The sequence below is a fragment of the Stegostoma tigrinum genome, chromosome 7 (genome assembly GCF_030684315.1).
Source record: "Stegostoma tigrinum isolate sSteTig4 chromosome 7, sSteTig4.hap1, whole genome shotgun sequence".
Taxonomy (NCBI): Eukaryota; Metazoa; Chordata; class Chondrichthyes; order Orectolobiformes; family Stegostomatidae; genus Stegostoma; species Stegostoma tigrinum.
The window spans coordinates 72,991,497-73,019,137 of NC_081360.1; the positions used below are offsets into that span (position 1 = coordinate 72,991,497).

At 41.0% G+C, this 27,641-nt stretch overlaps 1 protein-coding gene across 1 annotated transcript in view; it reads left to right on the forward strand.

The window, feature by feature from the left end:
• The first annotated feature begins 796 nt into the window (after positions 1-796).
• ubxn4 (UBX domain protein 4) overlaps positions 797-27,641 on the forward strand; it is a 61,366-nt gene continuing 34,521 nt past the window's right edge. The window contains exons 1-7 of the mRNA XM_048534593.1: positions 797-980; positions 9,296-9,398; positions 9,534-9,562; positions 11,108-11,226; positions 17,670-17,850; positions 21,931-22,057; positions 24,168-24,222. Of these exons, the coding sequence (XP_048390550.1) occupies positions 890-980; positions 9,296-9,398; positions 9,534-9,562; positions 11,108-11,226; positions 17,670-17,850; positions 21,931-22,057; positions 24,168-24,222 (705 nt within the window). The 5' untranslated portion in view covers positions 797-889. The remainder of the gene's footprint in view (positions 981-9,295; positions 9,399-9,533; positions 9,563-11,107; positions 11,227-17,669; positions 17,851-21,930; positions 22,058-24,167; positions 24,223-27,641) is intronic.

Consider the following 27,641-nt stretch of genomic DNA (forward strand, 5'->3'; position numbering starts at 1 on the left):
GGACTGGATGAACACAGGAGGCTCATGAGCACAATAGCTGATGTTTTGGGCCGAGACCCTTCATCAGAAAAATCAGGAAAGTAGGCGATAGGCTTAGATAAAGAATTTGGATTGGTGCAGGCTCGGAGGCCCAAAGGGCCTGTTCCGGTGCTGTAATTTTCTTTGCTCTTTGTTCTGCGGCCTTGCCAAGGCCCGCTCCAACTGCAGTAATACATCCTTACTCCGATACTGAAATTCTCTGGCTATGAAGGCTAACATGCCATTAGCTTTCCTCACTCCCTGCTGCACCTTTATGCCAACCTTCAGCGACTGTTCCAACATGGCATCCAAGTCTCATTGCACCTCACCTTTTCCTAAACTGCCACCATTCAGATAATAATCTGCCTTCCTGTTTTTGTGACCAAAGTGGTTAACTTCACATTTATCCACATTATGGTGCATTCACCAGGTATTTTCCCGGTTAGTCCATGTGCTTCTGCAGCCTCTTGGCATCCTCCTGACACCACACTCACCCACTAAGCGTAACGTCAGACAGAAACCGGTAATTGACGGTGCTGTTAGAGGGAGGCAGGAGGAGATGGTGATTGGTAGCCCTTGGTGGTGGGGGGGCGGGAAGAGCCGGTGATTGACAGCGCAGGGTTGTGGGTGGGAGCGAGGAGCCGGATATTGACAGCGCAGTTAGAGGGGGCGGGCGGAGCCAGTGATTGACAGCCCACCGTTAGGGGGCGGGAAGAGCCGGTGATTGACAGCGCTGGGGTGAGTGTGACTGGTGCAAGGTGGGTGCTGCGTCATCGCCGTTGTGAACGGGTCCGGTGTTGGAGGGCGTTTGGGGACGGGAGAACTTGAGCCGTGCTGCACCAAGCTCAGGCGATCAGACAGCGACAGACCGATGACCACCATGCACTGGTTCAACGGCAGCATTCCAGACGCTATCGCCTTCGCCAAGCAACAGAACGCGGTTTTTATTGTTTTTATTCGAGGTATGGAGGGGAGGGAGGAGATGGACATGGCCTAGCCGCTAAGGAGCCTCGTCGGTTCGGCTTCACCGTGCCCTTGGATAGGCCGGACACGTCAGCTCTGTGCACACTGTTTACGTTTACTGGTTCTACTTTTATTATTACTGTGTAGTTTCTTCTGCAGCGACCGGCTGCCTGGTTAAATTGAGTAAGAGGCCTGATTGAATATTTAGACGTCTCCTCCCTTGGAATTGTTATGGATGTTTTGCAAGGCGGGTTGTTGCCTTTGATTAAAATGGTGTGTCTCCGATATCCCAAAGCACGGAGAGGCGAGGGAGGATTTGAACGGCAGAGTTGGTAAACTTCCGAAAAAGAACTTGATGGATGTATGGGAAAGGCTGTGTGATGCACATACGATAAATACCCTGATGCCCAGATCTGTGCTTCCGTTTATCGTGTTAAAGTTTATTTTATTGTGTGATGATGATGTCTCCTTGCAGATGTTATTGTCCAAATTTCTGGGCCAGACAAACATCCTGTCTCTCCATGAATCTTTATATATATACATTAAAGAACATTGATTTTAGCACTGCTTGTAAGTTCATCTCATAGAATTTTAGCCTAAACATTTTGTTCTGCATGTTATACGAGGGAAAGGAATGGAATTAATTTATGTAGCTGAGTTCTACTTAACTATTAGATTTTAGCAAGGAAATGGTCTGAATTCTGCATGGACTTTAATTTATTGGATTAAAAATGGTCAGGGGTTAAAAGGTGATGGGAGATGCGTAGAGAAACAATCACTTACTGTTTGGTGAGCATTGTTAGAAATGTGCAAATGTCAAATGAAGACCAAATTTGACCCAGTTGTGATAACCATTGCCATGAAACTGGCACCAGCATTGAAGGGCTAATGCGTGAAACATTGCCACTTGACTAAAATACCAGAGGATGCTGATGTTTTGGGGATGACATTTCAGCATGAGTCAGTCTGGAGGAGTGAAGGTGAAAGGGGAATTCAAGATGGCTGACAAATGAGTAGAATAATTAGAAGCATCCATATATCTTGTCTATGTTGTAGCCCCATTATTTTCCACTTTGATTTTGCTTTGTTTGAATTCTCATGTCCTGATGCATCCAATGGCGTCTGAAGCCTGTCCTCATCCTTAATTAGCATCTTTTGGTAGTCAACAAAGGGCACTATACCGTGCCCACAGCAAAGAGCAGTACAGTTAGAGTTGTTAATTTTGAAAGTTTACATTTCAAATCAAATGTGGGATTAATTGATTTTATTGCCACGTGTACCAAAATACAGTGAAAAGCTTTATTTACGAGTGGCACAGGCAGATCACAGCAAGCAAGCGATGTACAAAACAAAAAGAATTGGAGGCATACAGGTTACATTATTTGAGGCTAGAGTCCATTCAACAGTCTGATAACAGCCAGAAAGAAGTTGTTTCTGAACCTACTTATGCATGCATCCAGGCTTCTGTACCTTCTGCCTGACCAAAGAGGTTGTAGAAGGTCCTTACCAGGGTGCGTTGGTCATTGATGATGTTAGCTGCCTTTCCACGTCAGTGAGCCATGGAAATGGAATCCGTGATGGTCTGGGCTGTATACACAATCTTCTGAAGTTTCTTACGGTCCTGAGCAAAGCCATTGCCATACCAGGCTGTTACGCACCCAGACAGTATGCTTTCAGTAGTGCATCCATAGAAGTTGGCGAGGGACCTTTATGGACGTGCCAAATTTCCTGAGCTGCCCAAGGAAGAAGAGGCTGTGTGTCTCAAACACTGAAAGTTAAAAGTTTAGACACAAGCATGCATAGGGATCAACTATTTGGAAAATTACCCTGCCCATAAATGATGTCGAAAGTATGCCTACATTTGACCTTTGAATGTTTATGATTAAAAATAGTGTCCTATTTAACTTGCTAAATTTATTTGACATTAAACCAACCAATCTAACAATTTAAACATATCTGCCAATAGGTTGAGCAAATGAAGCATTTCACTTTTGCCTTGGCGATCAAGCAAAGAGTCGTAACCCACAAGTTTTACTTGTAATTAACATTAACTGATTTTCCTATCTCAAGAAAGGAAGATACTATTATTACACAAGTTAGCACAGCAGGTACAGACTAACATTCAAGTCTTGTCTATATCCAATTTCACTTTGCTAAAATTGTCATTTGTGAAATAGTTATACATTTTGGCTTCAGAAATGGTAGTACTGTCAAAATAAACTCAACTCTTGATTTGATTCTTCTCCCTCCTAGCTTATATATGAAAACCCTAATCTTTTGTTGCTTGTTCATTACTTTTTTATGATTTGTGTATTTAAAAATATTTGTAGCTTACTTGCCGTGGAGTCATTCAGCCCACCCAGCTCATGTCAGCTTTCCACAGAGAATCCATACCCATTCTCCTATTTCTTCTCCCATGTCCTGCACGTTATTTCTTACAAACATCCATCCAATTTCATTTTGGATTTAGTCATTGCCTCCACTTCATGATCCTCATAGGAGTCATACAACACAGAAAGAGACCCTTTAGCCCAACTTAACCATGACAACCAGGTTAACTAAACTGAACGAGTCGCGGTAAACTGCATTTGGACCATATCCCTCTAAACCTTTCCTATTCATATACCCATGCACCTGCCTTTTAGTGTTATAATTGCACCACCCATACCACTTTCTCTGGCAGCTTGTTCCATATACGCACTGTGAAAAAAGTTGCCCCTCAGGTCCCTTTTAAATCTTTCCCCTCTCACCTTAAACCTATGTCCTGTAGTTTTGGACTCCCCTCCCTTAGGGAAAAGACTTTGGCTATTCACCTTACCAATGCCCCCCTCATGATTTTATAAACTTCGATAAAGGTCAACTCTCAGCCCCTTCACTCCCTAGAGGTTGAGTGAGAAGTCCCGGCCTATTCAGCCTCTTCTTGTATCTCAAACCTTCCAGTCTCGATAACGTCTTTGTAAATCTTTCTTGTGTCTTTTCCAGCTTAATAGCATCCTTCTTAGAACAATGTGAACAGAATTCTATGCACAGCTCCAAATGTGGCCTTACCAGTTTCTTGTACAGCTGTAACACACTGTCTCTAATCCTGTGCTCAGTACTCTGACGGATGAAGGCACATGTGCCAGATACCACCTTCACCAGTCTGAATGTCTGTGACTCAACATTCAAGGAACTATGTACCTGCACCCTTAGGTTTCCCTATTCAGCAACACTCCCAGGGGCCCTACCATTAACTGGATGTGACCTGTTCTGGTTTGTCTTATCAAAATGCAACACCTTGTGTTTGTCTGCATTAAACTCCATCTGCCATTCCTCAGCCCATTGGCCCAGTTGATTAAGTTCTCATTCGTACTATTAGATAACCACCTTCACTTGATCTACTATACCACCAATTTTGGTGTCATCCACAGACTTCTAACCATTTCTCCTATGTTCCCATCCAAATAGTTTTATAGAAATGACAAACAATGGATCCTTGTGGCACACTGCTGTTTGCCGACCTCCTCTCTGAACGGCAACCCTCTACTACTACCATCAGTCAAGCCTAGTTTACATCCAGTTGACGAGCTGTCCCTAGATTCCATGTGTTCTAACCTTACTAACCAGTATACCATGTGGAACCTTGTCAGCATAGACTTTAACAAGGGCTTCAACAATGTCCTCTGTTCTGTCTTCATCTATCTTCTTGGTCACCTCTTCAAAAAACTTCATCAAATTTGTCAGACTTGATATCCCAAACACACCACCATAATGACTATCCCAAATCTTTCCTTCCTTTCCAGATGCATGTAGAACCTGTCTCTCAGAATCCTCTCCAACAAACTACCCACCACTAATGTCAGGCTCACTGGTAGTTCCCTGTGTTTTCCTTGCAGCCTATCTCAAATAATAGCACAACATTAGTCACTGTCCAGTCTTCAGGCACCTCACCCCTGGCTGCTTTCTACAATTTCCTGGGATACACTTGATCAGACCCTGGGGATTTATCTACCTTTGGGTTTTTAGACCTCTAGCACTTCCTGCTGTGTATTGTGGAATCTTTTCAAGATATCAGTATTTATTTTCCCTAGTTCCCTAGCTTCCATGTCTTTCTTCATGATAAATGATGACAAATACTTGTGTAGGATCTCGGCCATCTCCTTTGGCTCCATGCATAGTCGACCTCATTGATCTTGAAGGGGCTGTATTCTCTCCCTAGTTACTCCTTTGCTCTTAATGTACTTGTAGAATCTCTTTGGATTCTCCTTTACCTTGTATGGCAAAACCACCTTCTGTTTCTTTTCACCCTCCTGATTTCCCTCTGTTGTGTACTCCTACACCCCCTACACTCCTCAAGGGATTCACTTGATCCAAGCTGCCTATGCCTCCTTTTTCATGACCAGCATCTCCATGTCATAAGTCATCCAGTGTTCCTTTGCCTTGCTCATGAAATAGGAACATGCTGGCCCTGAGCTCCCATCATCCGACTTTTTGGAACCTCGCAGTTGCCAGATGTCCCTTTACCTATGAACAGCCTACCCCAATCAACTTTTGAAAGTTTCTGTCTAATACCATCAAAATTGGCCTTGCCCCAATTTAGAAATTTAACTGGTGGACTAGCCCTGGCCTGGTCCAAAACTGTTTTAAAACAAATAGAATTATGCTCACTGGCCCCAAAGTGCTCCCTACGAACATCTCAGTCACTTGCTCTCTTTTTTTTTCCTCAAGCGGAGTCAAGTTTTGCCTCTTCTCTGATAGGGCCATCTCCATATTGATTGAGAGTTCTTCTAGAAACACTTAACAAATTTCTCACCATTCAAGCTTTTAACATCATGGCAGTGTAGCCTGTGTCTGGAAAGTTAAAATCCCCTACTGTTGTAACCCTATTATTCATACAGCTATCTGCGATATTCCTACATTTTGCTTCTCAATTTCCCAGCTCCTGGGGGGCTGAGAGTACAGTCCTGTCAAAGTGATCACCCCCTTCTTATTTCTCAGTTCCACCCATATAGGTTCAGTGGATGGTCCCCATTAATATATTCTCTAAGTACTGTTGTGAAGTTTGCCTGAATCAGTAACACCGCTCCCCCTCCTGTCTTGTCTCCCATTCCATTCTTCCACTAGCATCCGAAACCCCAGAACATTGAGCTGCCAGTCCTTCAGCCGTGTTTCTGTAATAGCTATGATATGCCAGTACCACGTTCCCATCCATGCCCTGAGTTCATCTGCCTAACCTGTCCTACCTCTTGCATTGAAATAAATGCAGTTTAACTCATCATTCTTGACTTGTTCCTTCACTCATGTTCTTGTTTGCCTTGTCTATTTAACTTGCTGCCTTTAACTTGTGCACTCGCCGCAACCTTCTCTTTTGTCTCACTACTGTTTGGGGTCCCACCCCTGTGTCAGACTAGTTTAAACCCACCCGAGTAGCTCGAACAAATCTCCCCTCCATGGTCCCTGCCCATTCAGGTGCAACCCATCCCTCTTGCGTGGGGTCACAGGTGCCCCAGAAGAGATCCCAATGATCCAAAAATCTGAATCCCTGTCCCCCGCACCAGCTTCTCAACCATGCAATCATCTGCCCTATGTTTCTATTTGTACTTTCGGTACCAAGTGGCACCAGGAGTAATCTAGAGATTACTATCCTTGAGATTTGTGAAATTCATCCAGTTGATTGGCTGTATAAAAATGCTTCTCCTTTGCATGTTTTAGATGATAGACAATAGGTGCTGGAGTATGCCATTTGGCCTTTCGAGCCAGCACCACCATTCATTATAATCATGGCTGATCATCCACAATCAATATCCTGTTCCTGCCTTATCCCCATAACCCTTGATTCCATTGTCTTTAAGAGCTCTATCTATCTCTTTCTTGAAAGTATCCAGAGAGTTGGCTTCCACTGCCTTCTGGGGCAGAGGATTTCATATATCCACCACTCTCTGGGTGAAGAAGTTTTTCCTCAACTCTGTTCTAAATGGCCTACCCCTTATTTTTAAACTGTATCCTCTGGTTCTGGGCTCACCCATCAGCAGAAACATGCTTCCTGCCTCCAGCGTGTCCATTCCCTTTAATAATCTTATACGCCTCAATCAGATCCCCTCTCATCCTTCTAAACTCAAGTTTTCATCCTCTTCCTAAAGCGTATTGATCAGAAAGGGAGAAAGTACTCTTTTTGCAGCCTACTCAGAACTGTATGATTGTTCAGAATTATTTCCCTGCACATGCACTCCAAAGGCCCCCCCCCCCTCTCCCACACCCTCTTTAGAACTATACAAGATATTGCATCCCCTAAAAATGCTGATTTTTTTTTTAGCTAAAATGCTTCACCTCTTACTGCTCTATTGCCACTTGTTTGCCCATTCTGCTAATCTGTTGCTGTTGATTGAAATCATCTTCGTTCTCCAACCTTGGTAACTGCAGAAAATTTTGAAATTCTGGTCTCTATTCCAGTGTCCAAATCATTTATGTATATCAAAAAAAAGTGAGTCTGTTATACCTGTTTCTTGGAAATCACCTTCAATGAGAATAATTTTAGCAACTTGCTGCGTTTTTGTTATTAAGCCAAAGCTCCAGTTTTGTTAACTGTACACTGATGCCACTTTATCAAACACTTGCCTAATATCCATTGGATTTCTTTCATCAGCTTTGTTATTTCTCAAAAGATTTGTATGGCAAACCACAGCAGGACTTCTCCACTTAATGGTTGGGTCCTGGAGCAGTGTTGTCGAACAAAGAGACTTTAGAGTACAGGTTCATAGGTCGTTGAAAGTGGAGTTGCAGATAGACAGGGTAGTGAAGAAGGCATTTGGTATGCTCGTCTTTATTGTTCAGTGCATCAAGTGTAGGAGTTGCAGTTGTACAATGCATTGGTTAGGCCATTTTTGGAATACTGCATGCAGTTCTGGTCTCCCTGCTTTGTGAAAGGTATTGTTCAACTTGAAAGGGTGTAGAAAATATTTACAGTGATGTTGCTGCGGTTTGAACAATAGCGTGAGGCTGAATAGGCTGGTGCTATTTTTCCTTAGAGCATGGGAGGCTGAGGGGTAATCTTGTAGAGGTTTAAAACATCATGGTGATTGGCATGGATAGGTGATTAGCCAAGGTCTTTCTCCAAAGATAGGGGAGTCCAAAACTAGAGGGCAGAGGTTTACGGTCAGAAAGGAAAGAATTAAAAGGACCTGGAGGGCAGCTTTTTCATACAGAGGGTAGTGCATGCATGGAATGAGCTGCCAGAGAAAGTGGTAGAGGCTGGTACAATTAGAACATTTAAAAGGCATCTGGATTGGTACATGACTAGGAAGGGTTTAGAAGGAAACGGGCCAGATGCTGGCAAATGGGACTAGATTTATTTTGGATATGTGGCCGGTGTGGAAAAGTTGGAGTGAAGGGTCCACTTCTGTGTGGTACAACTCGATAATTCTCTTTACAGCCAAAACCCATTATGGGCAGTCGGCAATGCAAACTATCAAAGGTGAAAGGGGGCTTTCTTTTATTAAAATTAATAAAATTGCTATTCAGTTGTGCATGTGTTCATGGTAATCTTTTGGTGTCTGATCATTGTTTGAAGGAGGTTTCTCATTTAATCATGAATAATCAACATACTTGATATGTTTCTGTAGCTGTTTGCACATATTTAACATAAGGATTGTGGTGTCTGCTGTCAGTCTGTAGTATAAGTAAAGAAAACTGGCTGTTATTATCACTAAACCAAAATTGAACATTCCGGAAATACTTAGGCAAAATTTGTACCAAAAATGAAAATGCGTGCATGCAAGGTTTTTATTTTTACGATTGTTCCAGCATTTTGTTTTATATCAGCTTTCTAGTATTCTTTATATTTTAACTTTTTCTGTAGTTTTCATTTATCTTTGATATATTTCTCAGGCTTTCAAGTTACAGAAATGGTCATTACAAGAGTTTAAGTACCAAATAAAAGAAAATAATAATTCAATTTTGTCTGAATTTACTTATTGTTTTTCTATATGACATTGTAGACACATTAATTTTTACAGCATTTAATTTGCAGATCTACCAAATATGCATAAACACTGCAAAATATTGATCTAATGCATCATTCAAGTTCACCATAAATGGACTTTTGCTGTTGCATAAGATTGCATTAAGCACGTAGATTGCAGTGTTTCAAGATGGTGGTATGTCACCACTTTGTCAAAGGAAGTTAGGGATGGACAATGAATGCTGGCCTAGCCAGTATGCCCAAATAATGTGAAATAATAAACTGAAAAAATTATAGGTTGATATGATTTGAAGGTGAACATAACTGCATGTGTGCATGGAATATCACTGACATATTTTGAATGCTGGTTATTTTTAGGGGATGATGAACAGTCAGCACAGATGGCTGCAAGTTGGGAGGCTGAAGAAGTAGCAGATGCAACTGCGAACTCTTTTGTCGCCATTAAAATAGATGCTAAAAGGCAAGTGGCTCAATTGCAGGAGTTTGCTTAATCACGGACAATGCTTTTGATTTGATGTATTATTATTGTAATGTTTTCAAGCAAGTAATTGCCATTGTAATATTTGATAAAGGTGTTTATTACTTTTTTCTACAGTGAAACATGTGTGCAGTTTTCTCAAATCTGTATCCTTTTAATGTTTAACAAAGCTGTTCTTGATGGAAATTATGCATAAAAGCGGTCTTCTTTTGTGGTACTGTAATCCGGAGATGTCCATTTGGAGCCAAAATCCAAAAATATGTCAGTACCAGTAAGGGACTCCCTATGATAACATAGAAATGCCAATTACAATGTATAAATAGATGGTTTGCATTCACTGAGCGCTCTGTATACAAAAATGACACCAAAATTACCTTGATACGAGGATAGCAAGATGTCTATACAGAAGAAAATCAAGTTCTAAGAAGTGCCATCCCTATTATCTCTCACACTCAAACACGAAACATGAAGTTCCCATGAGGGTCCCTTCACTTAGTCCAACGTAGCCACCTTGCTGTGCCTTATTGAACATGAGTCAAAGAAGCCTGCAACCTGAATAGCAGTGTTGTTTTCATTTATTTTTATTTTTATAAAATGACAATTATTTCTCTCTTAATTACACCATAATGGTACATATTTTGAAGAACTTTGGAATATAGTTTCTGTCTGACTACAGACTGTTACATCCATTGATAAGTTCAACCTATCTAGTGAATCTAAATTTGAACCTTGTGATTTCTGTGAAAGTTTATTCACATGCCTTTAGCATTTATGGTATAAAAGAACTTTGTGGTGGAGTCAGAAGTTGAATAAAATGCAGTAAGTTGTGAATAAGCCACTGTATATTTGCAAATGCAGTACCTTTTTGAACTTTATTTGAGCTTTATTGCGTTATACTGAGTGTAAGCTGGACTCTGCTTTTTCACTTCTTCTAAGCAAAAGGCAGAGGAAAGTATTCCAAACAGTGATTTACCAAAGCTAGCTGACTGCAAAGTCACTGAGCCTTTAGCAGGATTCCTTGATAAGACTTGTTTGTCACTGAATTAGAACTGGGAAATTAAGAAGACTAAGTCAATAGATTGTTGATCTCTGGTGATAATGATGAAGACCGAGTCTTGATGATGGAAGAAGCAACCAAAAATAGTTCTTTTTGTTGAAAAGATTAATTTTAAGGTGAGGAATGAAATTAATGAGAGAAATTTTTTAGCATTTATGTAAATGAATTTTTCTGTTATTTTGAGATCATCCTCGTGATGGACCATTGTTAAATCAATTTGTTTCATTCATGTTAGGAAAGGGCACATTGCCAATTCTTGAACAACGGGTTTTCACACAATGCAAAGCAACTAGTGGAATTAATTCCACTGGGAGAGATTTTAGATTTATGCTACAGATAGCTGTCAGACATTGGCTTTTTCATGCACCTGTTTGCTTTGTAAGGGCCATTGGATTTACATTGTGGTCAAAACACTTGCTTTATTAGACATGAAAATAGATAGCAGCTGTTTGTCAGTAACAAATTTTGATGCAAGTAATTTAGTGCAGGTAGTATAATTTTGCAAATCTTTAGAAGCCAAAACTTCTGAAGCTGTTACTTTGCATTGTAGACAAAAATTCATAAGATCAATAACAGTGTTGGCCAACTCATCTCACATTTTCTCTGTGTAGTACCCTAAATTAATAACTTTCAGATCCTGTGGTGTGCATTCCATCAAGTTTTTTTATAGGGGACAATGGAATCCCATTGGAAGTTATTGCTGGAAGTGTGACTGCAGTGGAACTAGTAACGCGAATTCAGAAAGTCAAGGAAGTAAGCAATTTGAAATTATCCTTTTGTGTAGTGATTAAGCTTCTTAATATTGTTTTATTTGATTTACATATTTGAATTTTGAAACAGAACCAAATTGCTCAATAATACTGGTGCACTGAGACTACTAACCATCATCATCTAATTTCTGAGCACGGTGGCTCAGTGGTTAGCACTATTGCCTCACGGCGCCATGAACCTGGGTTTGATTCCACCCTTGGGCGACTGTCTGTACGGAGTCTGCATGTTCTCCCTGTGTCTGTGTGGGTTTTCTCCGGGTTGTCCAGTTTCCTCCCACAGTCTAAACATGTGCAGGTTAGGTGATTGGCTATGTTAAATTGCCCATAGAATCTAGGGGTCCTAACTTACAGGTGTGTAAGTTAGATGAATTAGCTGTGGGAAATGTAGGGCTATGGGGGAAAGGGTTGGGGGAGATGAATCTGGGTGGGATCCTCTTTGGAGGGACCTTGTGGACTTGTTGGGCTAAATGGCCTGTTTCCACACTGGAGGGATTCTGTGATTCTAAATGTATAGAGATGCAGCTGTTAAATGTTTGTTTCATTCCATTTTGGGAATTACCGTAGTTTTCTGAGATTCAAGCTACTCTAAATTGAAACTTTGGAAAGTTTAACTTGGTAGCTTTGAAAAAAATGACATAATTCTATCCCTTTTTTAAATAGTCAGGATTTGAGTTTTGAGTACAATTATTTAATCACTATGTTTGCAAATTAATCAAACACTAGAGTGTAATTGTATGGAAACCAAAATTTCTTTTCTGCAAACCTAGTGCAATTGTTAAAAGAACAGAATTATTGGTAATGTACCATGATCTTTATTTGATACTGTTTTGAACCATTGATAGATACGCAGTTCTGCTATCCTAGAAGTTGCTGTATAAACCATATTTAATGAAGATTCAAACACTTGGCTTTAATTAGAATGTGTTTTAGTAATGCTATTCAGTACAGCAGAATTATATTCATATTTCATAGAACACAAATCAGTACAGCACAGTACCGGCCCTTCGGCCCACAATGTTGTGCTAAACTTTTACCCTAATCCTAACGTCTATCTAACCTCTAACCTTACCTTATACTATCATCCATATGCCTATCTAATAGCTGCTTAAATGCTCCTCATGAGGCCGACTCCACTACCCTCTCCGGCGATGCATTCCACGTCTCTACCACTCTGAGTAAAGAACCTACCTCTGACATCTCCCCAATATCTACCTCCAATCACCTTAAAACTATGTCCCTTGTAATAGCAACCTCCACCCAAGGAAAAAGTCTCTGGCTGTCCACTCAATTTATACCCTGTGATCATTTTATACACCTCTATCAAGTCACCTCTCATCCTTCATTGTTCCAAAGAGAAAAGCCCTAACGTGCTCAGCCTTTCCTCGTAAGACCTTCCCTCCATTCCAGGCAACATCGTGGTAAATCTCCTCTGCACCTTTTCCATCACCTCATCTTTCCTGTAATGAGACGACCAGAACTGGACACAATACTCCAGATGTGGCCAAACCAGGCTTTTGTATAGTTGGAGCTTAACTTCATGGTTCTTGAACTCAATCCCTCTATTAATGAAAGTTAATACACCATACGCCTTCTTAACAACTCTATCCACCTGGGTGGCAGCTTTCAGTGAACTGTGCACATGAACCCCGAGATCCCTCTGCTCCTCCACATTGCCAAGAATCTTTTTGTTAACCCTGTATTCTGCTTTCAAGTTTGTCCTTCCAAAATGAATCACCTCACACTTTTCAGGGTTAAACTTCATCTGCCACTTCACAGCCCAGCTCTGCACCCTATCAACGTCCCTTTGTAACCTTGAACAGCCCTCTGCACTGTCCACACAGTGACTCATCTTTGTATTGTCCGCGAACTTGTTAATCCACCCTTCCACTTCTTCATCCAAATCATTTTCAAAAATCACAAATAGAAGAGGACCCAGGACACATTCTTGTGGTACACCACTCGTAACTGAGCACCATGTTGAATATTTTATGTCCACTACCACCCTTTGTCTTCTAAGGGTCTGAATCCAATCTGCCACATTTTCCCCCATCCCATGCCTCCTTACCTCCTGCATGAGCCTACCATGGGGAACCTTATCAAACACCTTACTTAAATCCACATATACCACATCCACTGCTCTACCTTCATCCATGTGTTTGGTCACCTCTTCAAAGAATTCAATAACGTTTGTGAGGCATGACCTACCCCTCACAAATCCATGCAGACTATCACAAACCAACTTGTGCCTTTCCAAGGGATCATAAATCCTATCACTGATGATGTTACCTAGAATGGTGATGAAATGTCTGAAAACTAACCTTCCAGCTCAGCGAGCAAACTCACATCCAGAAATACTATCTCTCAAAGCCCTTTCCAATAATTTGCTCACCACTGACGTAAGACTAACTGACCTGTAATTTCTGGGGTTATCTCTGTTTCCTTTGTTGAACAATGGAGCGATGTTTGCCATTCTCCAATCTTCTGGCATTATACCTGTGCACAGTGTGGATGAAAAGATCATCCCCAAAGGCCCTTCGATCTCGTCCCTGGCTTCCCATAGAATCCTTGGATAAATCCCATCAGGCCTAGGGGACTTATCTATCTTCAACTTTCTCAAAATTACTAGCGCATCCTCCTTACTAACACAGACCTCCTGTAGCCTATCAGCCTATTTCACACTGTCCTCCTCAACAACCAGGTCATTCTGAGTTGTGAATACCGAAGAAAAGTATTCATTAAGGACCTCTTCTATCTCCTAGCTCCATGCACAAATTCCCTTTACAATCCTTGATTGGCCCTACCCTTTGTCTGGTCATTTTCTCATTCCTCACGTACGTGTAAAAGCCTTGGAGTTTTCTTTGATCCTGTCCACCAAGATTTTCTCATGCCCACTTATAGTTCTTCTAAGCTCTTTCTTCAGCACCTTCCTGGATAACTTGTATCCCTGTAGAGCCTTTTCCATTCCTTGTTTCCTAAACCTTACATAAGCCGCCTCCTTTCTCTTAACCAGTCATTTGACCCCTCTCGAGAACCAAGGCTCCCTCACTGAACTGCATCCTACCTGCCTGCTGGGGACCAACATATTGAGCACACGCAGTATACAGTCCTTAAACAATCTCCACATTTCAATAGTGCTGTTCACTGACAGCATCTGTTCCCAACTTATGTTACCCAGTTCTTACCTAACAGAATTGTGATTACCCTCCCCCCCCCCCCCCCCGCCCCCATTATAAACCTTACCCTGATGTTTGTACCCATCCTTTTGCGTGACTATTGTAAAAGTAACAGTAATGATCGCTATCTCCAGAATGCTCTCCTACCAACAGGTCTAACATTTGGCCCGGTTCGTTGCCAAGCGCCAAAGTGGCCTCCTCTTGAGTTGGCCTATCTGTGTGAGGAATCCTTCCTGAATGCACTGGACAAAATCCGCTCCATCTAAACTACTACTACTAAAATGTTTCCAATGAATATTTGGAAAGTTTAAGTCACCCTGTGAATACGACCCTGCGATCTCTGCACCTTTCCAGTATCTGCCTCCCAATCTGCTCCTCTATTTCTCTGCAACTGTTAGGGCGTCTGTTTTTAAAAAAAAAAGCCCGACAAAGTGACTGCTCCTTTCTTGTTCTGGACCTCAACCCAAACTGACTCTGTAGACATATTCTCAAACTGCCTTTCAGTGGCTGTTATACTGGCCCTGACAAGCAGTGCCACTCCCCTGCCTCTTTTTCCACTCTCCCTACTTCTTTGAAAGCATCTAAGTCCTGGAACTTCCCACAACCATTCCTCTCCCCGAGTTATCCAAGTTTCTGTAATGGCCACAACATCGTAATTCCAAATACCCACCCATGCTCTAAGTTTGTCTGCCTTATTTCTGATATTTCTAGCATTGAAGTGTACACACCTCAAACCGTCTCTGTATCCACAATTACGGTCTGTCAACAGCATTTCTTTATTAACAACCTCACTCTGTGTTGTGTCTGTTGGAAGGCTGAATACCTCATCGTCTGAATTATAAATCCGGTTCCCCACCCCCTGCCAATCTGGTTTAATCCATCCCGTACATTTCGAGCAAACCTCCCTCCCAGGATATTTGTGCCCTTCCAGTTCAGGTGCAACCCAACCTTATTGTACAGGTCCCACCTTCCCCAGAATGTGCTCCAGTTATCCACATAATGGAAACCCTCCTTCCTACACCAGCCCTGTAGCCACGTGTTTAGCTGCACTCTCTCCCTGTTTCTTACTTCATTATCATGTGCCACTGGTAGTAATCCAGAGATAACTACCCTGTTTGTCCTGGACTTCAGCGTCCAACCTAACCCCCTGTACTCGTTTTTGTCACAAGTTCAAAAATTGTTTTATGTCTGGCTGAAAGTTTGTCTGAATTTTTAAATGATTTTGAATTTAGCTATGCTATTGAATTCACGACAGCCTTTGGGTAGAGTCGGCCCCTTCCGAGCCGATAGTGTGCTGTGACTTTGTAGCTTCAATGCACCATTTCAATATGCGTATATGTGAAACATTTAATCATATGTGATCTGTAATGCTTTATAATTAAGTTACACCAACTGCATTGTGTTAACTCAAAGAATGAAGAACACCACTTACTAATGTCGTGGGTTTTCATGATCTAAGAACTTCCCGAAGCATTTCATAGTGAAGACTTCTTGAAATATGATCACAGTCATAAGTTATGAAAATGCAACTGCCAGTTTTTGCCCATCAGTATACCAAAAGCAACACAAAGAAAATGGCCCAATAATCTAATGTAATCTAGATTGAGAGATAAATGTTGTCCAGCCACTCCCCCGCATTTGATTGAACAGTGACGTGGGATCTTTCATGACCACCCAAGATCACTTACTCTACCTCATGGAAAAGACAACACCTCGAGCAGTGCAACAGTCCTGAAATAGTGATCGACACTCTGGTCAAGGTTTCAGGAATTGACGTTAGACCCAGGTTGCTTTTCAGACTAGAGGCCTGGGATCAGCGGTGTGCCACAAGAATCGGTGCTGCGTCTGCTGCATTTTGTCATTTTATATAAATGATTTGGATGTGAATGTAGGAGGTATGGTTAGTAAGTTTGCAGATGACAACAAACTTGGAGGTGTAGTGGACAGCAAAGAAGGTTATCTCAGAGTACAACAGGAACTTGGTTTAGATGGACCAATGGGCTGAGGAGTGGTAGATGGAGTTTAGTTTAGGTAAATATGAGGTGCTGCATTTTGGAGAGGGCAGGACTTTTACACTTAATGGTAAAGTTCAGTGGAACGTTGCTAAACAGAGAGACCTTGGAGAGCAACTTAATAGTTGCTTGAAAGTGAAGTCACAGTTAGATAGGATAGTGCAGGTGGTGTTTGGTATGCTTGCCTTTATTGGTCAGTGCATTGAGTATTGGAGTTGGGAGGTCATGTTCTGGTTGTACAGGACATTGGTTAGGCTACTGTTCAATTAAAGTGTGAAATTCTGGTTTCCCTCCAATAGGAAGGATGTTGTGAAACTTTAGCAGCTACATAAGTTCTGAGGAGGGTCACCAGATCTGAAACGTTAGCTCTGACTTTTGTTTGTCTTCACAGATGCTGCCAGACCTGCTGAGCTTTTCCAGCATCTTCTGTTTATGTTCCTGATTTACAGCATCAGCAGTTCTTTCGGTTTTTGTTGTGAAACTTGAAAGAGCTCAGAAGAGATTGACAAGGATGTTGCTAGGGCTGGAGGGTTTGAGCTGTAGCAAGAGGCTGAATAGACTGGGGCTATTTTCCCTGGAATGCCAGAGGCTGAGGAGTGACCTTTTCGCAGCTTATAAAATCACAAGGGCATGGATAGGGTAAATAGACAAGGTCTTTTCCCTGTAGTGGGAGTCCAAAACTAGAGGGGATAGGTTTGAGTTGAGAGGGGAAAATTCAAAAGGGACCTCAGGGGCAACTTTTTCATGCAGAGGGACGTATGTTTATTGAATGACCTGCCAGACGAACTGGTGGAAATTGGTACAATTACAACATTTACAAGGCATCTGGATGGGTGTGTGAAGAGTAAGAGTTGAGAAGGATATGGACCAAATGTTGGTAAATGTACAAGTTGGACCATAGGGTCTGTTTCTGTGCTGTGTAGAGTCATAGAGATATAAGACATAGGGACAGAAGAAGGCCAACTGGTCTATTGAACCAATTGTTCAAGAGAAAAGCATGACATCTACATTATTTTCATGTGTGAGCAAAGTACTTCCTTTCTGCACATGATCTGTAAGAGCTTTTAACTTTTTATTCATTCAAATTCCACGGTTTGGCAGCTGCTGATTGAAATCTACCGAAGCTCATCTATTTAAGATGTCTTCAGTATTTTTCAGAAGTTCTTTTATCTGTTAATGTTGAGGATTCAATGGATTTGTCTCCTACTGAGTTCATAAATATTTCCTTTGTTTTCTGTTAGATGCATAGACAAAAGAATGTAGCAGCAGCAGCAGCAGGTGACAACCAAGAAAACCATGTAGGTCAAAACCAGCCTTCAACAAGTGAAGCTTCAGGAACCACTCAACCAAATGAGCCACAAGTATCTGATTTGAAAACAACTGAAACATTACCAGCCAAGGCATCCCAAATAAGACCCAAAGGTAAATGAATTCAGCAAACAAATGACACACTTGCTGACTACTGTGTATACCTGTTGTCACTGGTGGTAGAACCAAAATGTATTACACTCAGTGGTGGGGGGGAAGAAATGCAAGTATTAGGATATGAAAAATTTAAATAACAATATGCATTTTAAAAGGATACACAAGTTGTCAGTTTATTAGGAAAATGTCCTGATCATTTTGTGAAAATGATTTGATTGTTTTTTAATTACTCAAGAACTTAATGATTTGGAATTTCAAGAATAGGGGTTTAAAATTTGTTTGGAAAGCCTCCCTTGACATTTCCAGAAATTCTTCTGATGATCTGCCTCCAAGTTGAACTTGGAGGTATTGGCTGGAAAAGACCACCCTGCTTTGTTTCACAGCTCCTTCCACCATTCCTCTTGTCTCAAGTCTTCCTGTCAAAATGTCCTCATGCTACCCTATTGAACACATAGAATGTGGGGACATCATTCACACTTACTGCAGCCCATCCTGTTGTGGACAGGTGATATCCCTGGCTTGTGTGGCAGCCGTATTGCATTGGTAATTATCACTTGGTATTTTTGGTTCTACAGTCTCAACTGTGACTCACTGCAGGCCATTCAGCCCCTTGGAACATTCTCCAACATACATTGCAGTTATGACTGACTGACTGACTGTTTCTTCAAATCTGCCTTCCTATCTACCTCTGATAACCCTCAACCCTGACTTAACAAGAATCTCTCCACCTTTGCCTTAGAGAGGGAAGGACTCTACTTTCTCCACCCATTCAAGAAAGTAGCCCCAAAGACTCATAACCTCCGAGAGAACACATTTCACTTAAACTCTCCTGATTTTCAATCAATTAGCTTAGTTCTAGATTCTACCATAAGAGAAATGTCTTCATGACATCTGTCCTGTTAAAACCACTTGAAGGTTTTTTATTGTTCACTCAAGCTCCTTCTTATTTGTTGAAACCCCATTGGGCACAAGTCTAGCCTGTCCCATCTTCAAAAGGCAGAACACCAATTCCAGTTATTAATCTCGTTAACCTTCTTTGTATCCATTGATACTTGCGTTTCTCCTTAAAAGAGGTGGCCAGTACTGTGCACTGTTCTCTGGCTGTGGCTTCACCATGTCCTGTATAACTTCCACTTTTGTCTTTATCTCCCCTCATGAAAAATAACTGCGTTCTATTAACTTTGCTAATTACTTACTGTACCTACATAGTAAGCATTTGCAATTGATACAGTTTTGCTCTTCCTGCCAAAATGGTCAGTTTTTTTTGCAATTTACTCTATTTGTTTAATTGTTGCCCACTCACTTAAACAATATCTTTTGTAACTTTTTGTGTCCTCTTCACAGCTTACTTTCCTGACTAACTTTGTATCATAAGCAAATTTGGCAACCATACCTTCATTTAAGTCATTTATGTAAATTTTGAAGAGCTGAGTTCCAAACGCTGATCCCTGTGGCATATCACATGTTGCATCTTGCCAGCCTAAAAAAGAATCAGTTACACCTCTTCTCTGCTTCTTGTTAGCCTCCAATCGCCTATCCATAAATGTGCTGCATCCTCTACTATGAACATTTATTTTCCAACATAACCTACGACATGGCTGCTTATTAAATGCCTTCTGGAAATTGAAGTACACTACATCTACCAGTTACCCTTCATCCAGAGTTAACTACTTCAGAAAATTCAACTAGTTTTGTCCATTGTCATTTCCTTTTCACAAAGTCACGTTGACTCTGCCTGATTATCTTAAACTCAGCTAAGTACTCTGTATTGACTAGTAATTGAAATCTTAGCTCTGTTAAGAGTGAGATCAACTCTTGTGATCCATTGGACAAACATTCTCTTTTTATGAAGCACTGGATTGACTTGTGCAATAGGGTCCATTACAAGTGCAATAGGGTCCATTACAAGTGCAATAGGGAGCAATGTTAAGATGAGAGGATTCTTTCATTTACCTACTGTCTTCCTAATTCTTTTTAAACAACGTATTGCTTAAAATTAATCTGTAGTTATGCTGTTTTGGGGCAGTGGAATAAGCATTTTGGATGAAAGACTCAAACTGGTTTGTTCTGAAAACTACGATGATGAGTGTTCCTGAATAAAAATAAAACTATATAATTGTACTTCTAAGTAATGTAAATTTTTATGTAAACATTGACACTTGAATTCCTAGTCTTAAGAACTGCAGGTACACTGCTTCACAACTGATTTTTCATTCCATTGTCCAGTCATTTGGTGAAAAATAGAGATCTGTATGCTTTGTTAAGCTTTCAAGTCATGCTGTTTGATTTGAGTTTGAGACTTTCCTTGCAATAATTCTCAGTAAAACAAAGCACCTATCATTCATCATATTTTTTGCCTTACTCAGTTGTTTCTCTATCAGCTCTTTAGTAATATTACAGCCTGATAAAGTTCAGTTGTTGTACTGACAAAATCATATTGATACATTTTGAGCAATTCTTCGTATAGCACATGCTTTAACTGTAGTAGCCTGTAAATTACACACAAGCACGTTGAAGTCTTGAACAGGAATTAATGATGTGTCTGCTCTTCATTTAGTCTTGTGTGGCCAGCCCCTTCAAGCACAAAATGTTAATTGGGCACAACAGATAGTCATGCTGTCAAGTATAGTATTTCTGAATTAAAACCTTAACGTAATCCCCTGCTTGATTTTAAGAAAGACAACTGACAAGCAAAAAGTTTTCAACATTTGTGCGTACATTTTTAAAATAATGACTGTTCTAAGGAACGACCCACATGAAATCAGATACGGCATTTTTTGTAAGAACAAGGTCATTATACAATACAAAAGGAACACAATTATATGTGTCTTTAAAGACTGGAAAGGTTTTATCGAATGTGAGTTCAACTTTGAATGTTCAGTTTTTACATATTGGCCATGTTTAATACTTCTAAATTTGTGAAGGTATAGAGCATTTATGCTGTGGAAGTGTGCTGAAACACAGCATTTTAAGATTATTTTGAACTTCTGAGAAGGGGTGACACGTGCAAATGGCAGAAAGTGATATTATTCGAATTGTAAAATAATTTTAAAAGTTTAAGCATTGCATGTTTTTCCAGCATGGGCCAAGTGGCATCCTTCTGCTTAGTAATGACACTGAGCAAAATTTCTGATGGAATGGCTTGACACAGCTAAGTGCCTATCAGCACCAGAAATTCTCCTTGCCTACCAAGAACTATCAATCAGATATCAGGAGCTGACCACTATAGGCAATATCGCGTTACGAATCAGGCAGGTTTTCCTATGAGTCCAGATCCAATTTCATCACAGCATGTTTCCCTGCTAGCAGAAGATTGACATGTGCCCCCTTGTGATGAAGTGGGGCCAGGTCCTCCTATTTCCCCACTATAATTTTGTTTGGTGATAATGGGAACTGCAGATGCCGGAGAATCCAAGATAATAAAATGTGAGGCTGGATGAACACAGCAGGCCCAGCAGCATCTCAGGAGCACAAAAGCTTTTGTGCTCCTGAGATGCTGCTGGGCCTGCTGTGTTCACCCAGCCTCACATTTTATAATTTTGTTTGGATTTAGTTTAGTGGCATTCTAACAGTAAAAGCATACCTGAAATGTAATTTCATAGAGAGAATGGCCTAAAGTTGCCTACATTTAAAATAAAAATTACTGTGGAAGTATGTGATGACAAACTTTTGATCATAGATTAGTTTTGAGTTTTTATTTGTTTATGGTGAACCTTGGCTGGAATGGTTCCAGAGGAATTTCAGTTGGCCTGCATGTCTTTTGATTTGTAGAACTCATTAATCTTTTTTGCAGTTGATCCCCATCCAGTTACCCTTGTAAATTTAGGTGAGAGCAGATGTGCTTTAACATCCACTGAGAATTGAGTACTCTGTGAACACATCCTATGTGATCTTGTACATGAATGATATTTTCTTTTTGCAAGTCTCTAAAAACGGCCTATGCATTTTACACTATACTCCACTAAAAATAATCTTAAAAGTCGTCCAAGTTACAAACTTGTTTATACTTCTGTTCATTTTGTGGGAATACTAATGCTTCAAGATAAATTTCTGCATTTATTTTTGCTATTTTCCCAGAATCACCTTCTAAAATATCTACACATCCAGACCATTCCGATCATGCTGACCCATCTGGAAGATGCTATATTGATGAATGTTCTGTTCCTCCTCAAACTGAGGAAGACCTTAATATTCGAGTTGAAAGGTATTTCCAATGAACTCCTTGTCTGTACTGCACAGTTAGTTGAAGATGTCCTGAAGTATTTAGTCTGTTGATGCTTTGTTAATGGATGCTTAATGTGAAATAAGCAATTAGAATATTCTTAGTTCCTGGACTTTTAATATTGCTAATAGTAATTGTTTTAGTTTGATTTTATTTTCCATAATTTTACAATTAGTTGAACCTAGCATTTGAATTGTATATTTTGAGTAAAAATCTTGATTCAATCTTGGTGATGGCCCAGGCTTGTGTTTACAGTAATGGTGAAATCATCACTGCTGCTGTTGATATATGAAACCTGCAAAAGCTTGTCTCCTTATGTCCAGATCAGTGTGGGAATCTTGAAAATTCCTCAGTACATCCTTCTCTTGTCCATGATGTGCTACTGCAGGTGCACAAATGGAATAATTAGAAGTCTGATTGTTGTGAACTTCACCTGTTTATATACGACTCTCGCTACAAATCCATGAAGAAGTTGCATCTAGTTTAATGAAGTAACAGAATTTTTACCCAAGTACTAAGTCATAGTCTGAAAAAGTATTTAAAAAATGTGGAGCCAAAGTCCCTCAAAAACCTAAAACAATAAACTAATTTTGGCTTTTACATTCACTTTTTTTTCACTGCATCCCATGTGTAATATCGGTCCTTACTTTGTATTCAGTAAAATGATTTGAACACAATTTATTTTAATTACTTTGTGCGTTGCAGTCTTTCAATCTAGTTATTTTCTTCTTGCTCCATAATTTGATGCCACAGGTCATTAATGTCAACGTCATATAGCAGGGGAATAGGCCCTTCAGCCTGCCATGTCTCTGCCAACCAACAAATGCCAAACTATACTAATCCCATTTACCAGCACATGTTCCATAGTCTGCTGTGCCTTCTCATCCAGTACTGCTTCTCAAATGTTGCAAGAGTACCTCCCTCCACCACCACCTGAGGCAGCATGTTCTGTATTTCCACTGTCCTTTGAGTGAAAAGGTTTATCTTCTATTCCCTCTCAACCACTTATTCCTCACCTTAAACTTATGCCATCTGGTCTTAGACATGTCTGCTGTAGAAAAGAGATTCTCACGATCTACCCTATCTATGCCTCTCATAATTTTATATATTTCAGTCAGATTCTCCCTCAACCTCCACTGTTCCAAGGAAAACAACCCAGCCTGTCCAGCCTCTCCTCGTAACTAAAACCTTCCATCTCAGGCATCGTCCTAGAGAATTTTCTTCACACCGTCTCCAGTGCAGTCATATCCTTCCGATAATGTGGCAGCTAGAACTGTGCACGCTATTTCGCTATTGGTGTAACCAATGCTTTACAAAATTTGCCTGTTCCTACAGTATGCAACTCAGCTAATGAAGGCAAGCATTCTAAAAACCACCTTCACCATTCTGTCTCCTTGTGCTGCCACTTTCACGGATCATTGGACACTATGGTCCCTTTATTGCTCAGGATTCCCAAAGGACCTACTATTCGGTGTGTGAATCTTACCCTTATTAGACTTCCCAAAATGCATCATCTCACTTTAACAGGATTAAATTATATATGCCGTTGTTCTACCCAGTTTACAATGACAAACATCAGACTGTAGCCTGAGACCATCCTTGCTACCAAAAACACCATCAATTTTTTGTAACACTTGTAACTTACTAACTATACCTTCTACATTCAACTGTAAGGGGCAACTTTGTGACAGTAATGCTAATTCAATTTGATTCAAGCACAAAAATAATCTTCCAGCATTATCCTTTCCCTCCAATTTGCAAGCCACTTTTGGATTTAGTTTACCAACTTGCCGCAGACCCCTGGGCTCTTGGCTTTTCGACCACCCTTCCACGAGAGACTTTGTCAAAGGCCTTACTGAAGTCCATGTAAGCCAAATCAACTGCACTGCTGTCATCAATATATCTGTTCACCTTTTCAAAAAACAACAAATTAAGATGAGACCAAATTAAGATGGATGTAAAGTAAGAAAATCTAGAAGCTGCTGAAATTCTTTGAGCTCAGATTCTTTGAGCAGTATTCTTGTGATTAGTGTCAGTGGTAACTACCAGTTTTGGTTTCTAATCTGCTTTCCTTATTATTATTTACATCTAGGCTCACTAAGAAACTTGAAGAGCGGAGAGAGCAGAAGAAGGAGGATGAATTAGCGGTAGATATTGTAACTTATGGATTTTTTTCTTCCTTACATAAATAGTTTTATGGCATGTTCTGGTAATTTTTTAAGTAAATAGCATTAATGGATTAGTATTCCAGATGCTATAACTTTGAACTTGGAGAAAGTGAATTCAAATGTGTATATCCCCACTCCATCATTAATCTCAAGCTAAGAGACCAACTGGAGTTCAGTGAAGAGTATGAGAGGCTATGCCAGGAGCATCACCAGGCATACCTAAAAATAAGTTGTCAACCTGGTGAAGCTACCATGCAAGATTACTTGTATGCCAAACATGCACGCAAGATGCAGTAAAGTGAAGCAATTCCACGCAAATTAAGAGGAGACAATGCCCTAATGATAACATTTCTGGACTGTTAATCTAGAAGCTCAACTAATGTTCTGGGGACTTGGGTTTGAATCCCGCCATAGCAGATAGTTGGATTTGAGTTCAAGAAAATATGTTTGGAATTGAGAATCCACAGATATAACATGAAAAATTGTTGGTTAGGAAAATCCCATCTGGCTCTGTAAGGTTATTCAGGGAAGGAAATCTGGCTCAAAGGAGAGGGCGGGAAGGCATTTCTAAAAATGAGGTGTCAACCTGGTTAAAACCACCAAACAGGACGACATGCTTGTCAAACAGCAAAAGCAGCAAATGCTAGAGAGTGCTAAACATCCCACAACCAGTGGATCTGATCTAAGCTCTGCAGTCCTAGTACATCTAGTCATGAATGATGGTATACAATTTAAGCAATCCACTGGAAGAGGAGGCTTTACAAATATCCCCAACCTCGTTGATGGAACAGCCCAATAAATAAAGGCAAAAGATAAGGCAGAAGCATTCGCAGCAGTCTTCAGCCAGAAATGCCAAGTGAATGATCAATCTTGGCCTCCTCCAGTAGTCCCCAGTATTACAGAAACCAGTTGTCTACCAATTCAGTTCACTCTGCATGATATCAAGAAATGGTTAGAGGCATGGATACTGCAAAGGGTATGGGCCCTGATAACATTCCAGCAATAGCACTGAAGACTTGTACTCCTGAATTTGTTGCTTTTCTGGCCAAGTTCTTCCAGTATAGTTGCAACACCAGCAGCTACCTGACCAATGTGGAAAAGGTGAACATACAGGTTCATTTAGTAACGCAAATATGTACCTGTCAGGCAGGGAGGAAGCTTTAGAGTGCGGGAGCCGTGGTTTACGAAGGAGGTGGAATCTCTGGTCAAGAGGAAGAACAAGGCTTATGTTAGGATGAGATGTGAAGGCTCAGTTCGGGCACTTGAGGACTGCGAGGTAGCCAGGAAAGACCTAAAGAGAGAGCTCAGAAGAGCCAGGAGGAGACATGAGAAGTTGTTGATGGATAGGATCAGGGTAAACCCTAAGGCTTTCTATAGGTATTTAAGGAATAAAAGAATGACAAGAGTGAGATTAGGGCCAATCAAGGATAGTAATGGGAAGTTGTGTGTGGAGTCAGAGGAGATAGGGGAAGCACTAAATGAATATTTTTCAACAGTATTCACTCTAGAAAACGACAATGTTGTCGAGGAGAATACTGAGATACAGGCTACTAGTCTAGGTGGGATTGAGGTTCACAAGGAAGAGGTATTAGAAATCCTTCAGAAGGTGAAGAGAGATAAGTCCCCTGGGCCGGATGGGATTTATCCTCGGATCCTCTGGGAAGCCAGGGAGGAGATTGCCGAGCCTTTGGCATTGATCTTTAACTCGTCATTGTCAACAGGAATAGTGCCAGATGACTGGAGGATAGCAAATGTAGTTCCCCTGTTCAAGAAGGGCAGTAGAGACAACCCTGGTAATTATAGACCAGTGAGCCTTACCTCAGTTGTTGGAAAAGGTTATAAGGGATAGGATTTATAATCATCTAGAAAAGAATAAATTGATTAGGGATAGTCAGCAGTTGTGAAGGGAAGGTCGTGCCTCACAAACCTTACTGAGTTCTTTGAGAAGGTGACCAAACAGGTAGATGAGAGTAAACCGGTTGATGTGGTGTATATGGATTTCAGCAAGGCGTTCAATAAGGTTACCCACAATAGGCCATTGTGCAGAATGCGGAGGAATGGGATTGTGGGAGATATAGCAGTTTGGATCGGAAATTGGCTTGCTGAAAGAAGACAGAGGGTGGTCGTTGATGGGAAATGTTCATCCTGGAGCGCAGTTACTAGTGGTGTACCGCAAGGGTCGGTGTTGGGTCCACTGCTGTTTGTCATTTTTATAAATGACCTGGATGAGGGTGTAGAAGGATGGGTTAGTAAATTTGCAGACGACACTAAGGTTGGCGGAGTTGTGGAGAGTGACGAAGGATGCTGTAGGTTGCAGAGAGACGTAGATAAGCTGCAGAGCTGGGCTGAGAGGTGGCAAATGGAGTTTAATGCAGACAAGTGTGAGGTGATGGACTTTGATAGGAGTAACCGGAATGCAAAGTACAGGGCTAATGGTAAGATTCTTAGCAGTATAGATGAGCAGAGAGATCTCGGTGTCCATGTACACAGATCCTTGAAAGTTGCCACCCAGGTTGACAGGGCTGTTAAGAAGGCATACAGTGTTTTAGCTTTTATTAATAGAGGGATCGAGTTCCAGAACCAATAGGTTATGGTGAAGCTGTACAAAACTCTGGTGCGGCTGCACTTGGAGTATTGTGTACAGTTCTGGTCACCGCATTATAAGAAGGATGTGGAAGCTTTGGAAAGGGTGCAGAGGAGATTTACCAGGATGTTGCCTGGTATGGAGGGAAGGTTTTACGAGGCAAGGCTGAGGGACTTGATTCTGTTTTCATTAGAGAGAAGAAGGTTGAGAGGTGACTTAATTGAAACATATAAAATAATCAGAGGGTTAGATAGGGTGGATAGGGAGAGCTTTTTTCCTAGGATGGTGACGGCACCACAAGGGGGCATAGCTTTAAATTGAGGGGTGAAAGATATAGGACAGATGTCAGAGGTAGTTTCTTTACTCAGAGAGTAGTAAGGGAATGGAACGCTTTGCCTGCAACGGTAGTAGATTCGCCAACTTTAGGTACATTTAAGTCGTCATTGGACAAGTATGTGGACGTACATGGAATAGTGTAGGTTAGATGGAATTGAGTTCGGTATGACAGGTCGGCACAACATCGAGGGCCGAAGGGCCTGTACTGTGCTGATATGTTCTATGTTCTATGTTCTAAATGCAATGTTAACATTCATTTCAGGAGGGGTAGAATACAAGAGCAGAAATGTACTGCTGAGGCTGTAAAAGATGCTGATCAGACTGCATTTATACTGTTGTGGGCTGTTTTGGGCCCCGTTTGTAAAGAGGCATGAGCTAGTGTTGCAGGGCATCCTGAGGAGGATTACAAGAATGATGCTGGGATGAAGGGCTCGTCATATGAGGAGCTGAAGATGTACTCAGTGGAGTTTAGGAGAAT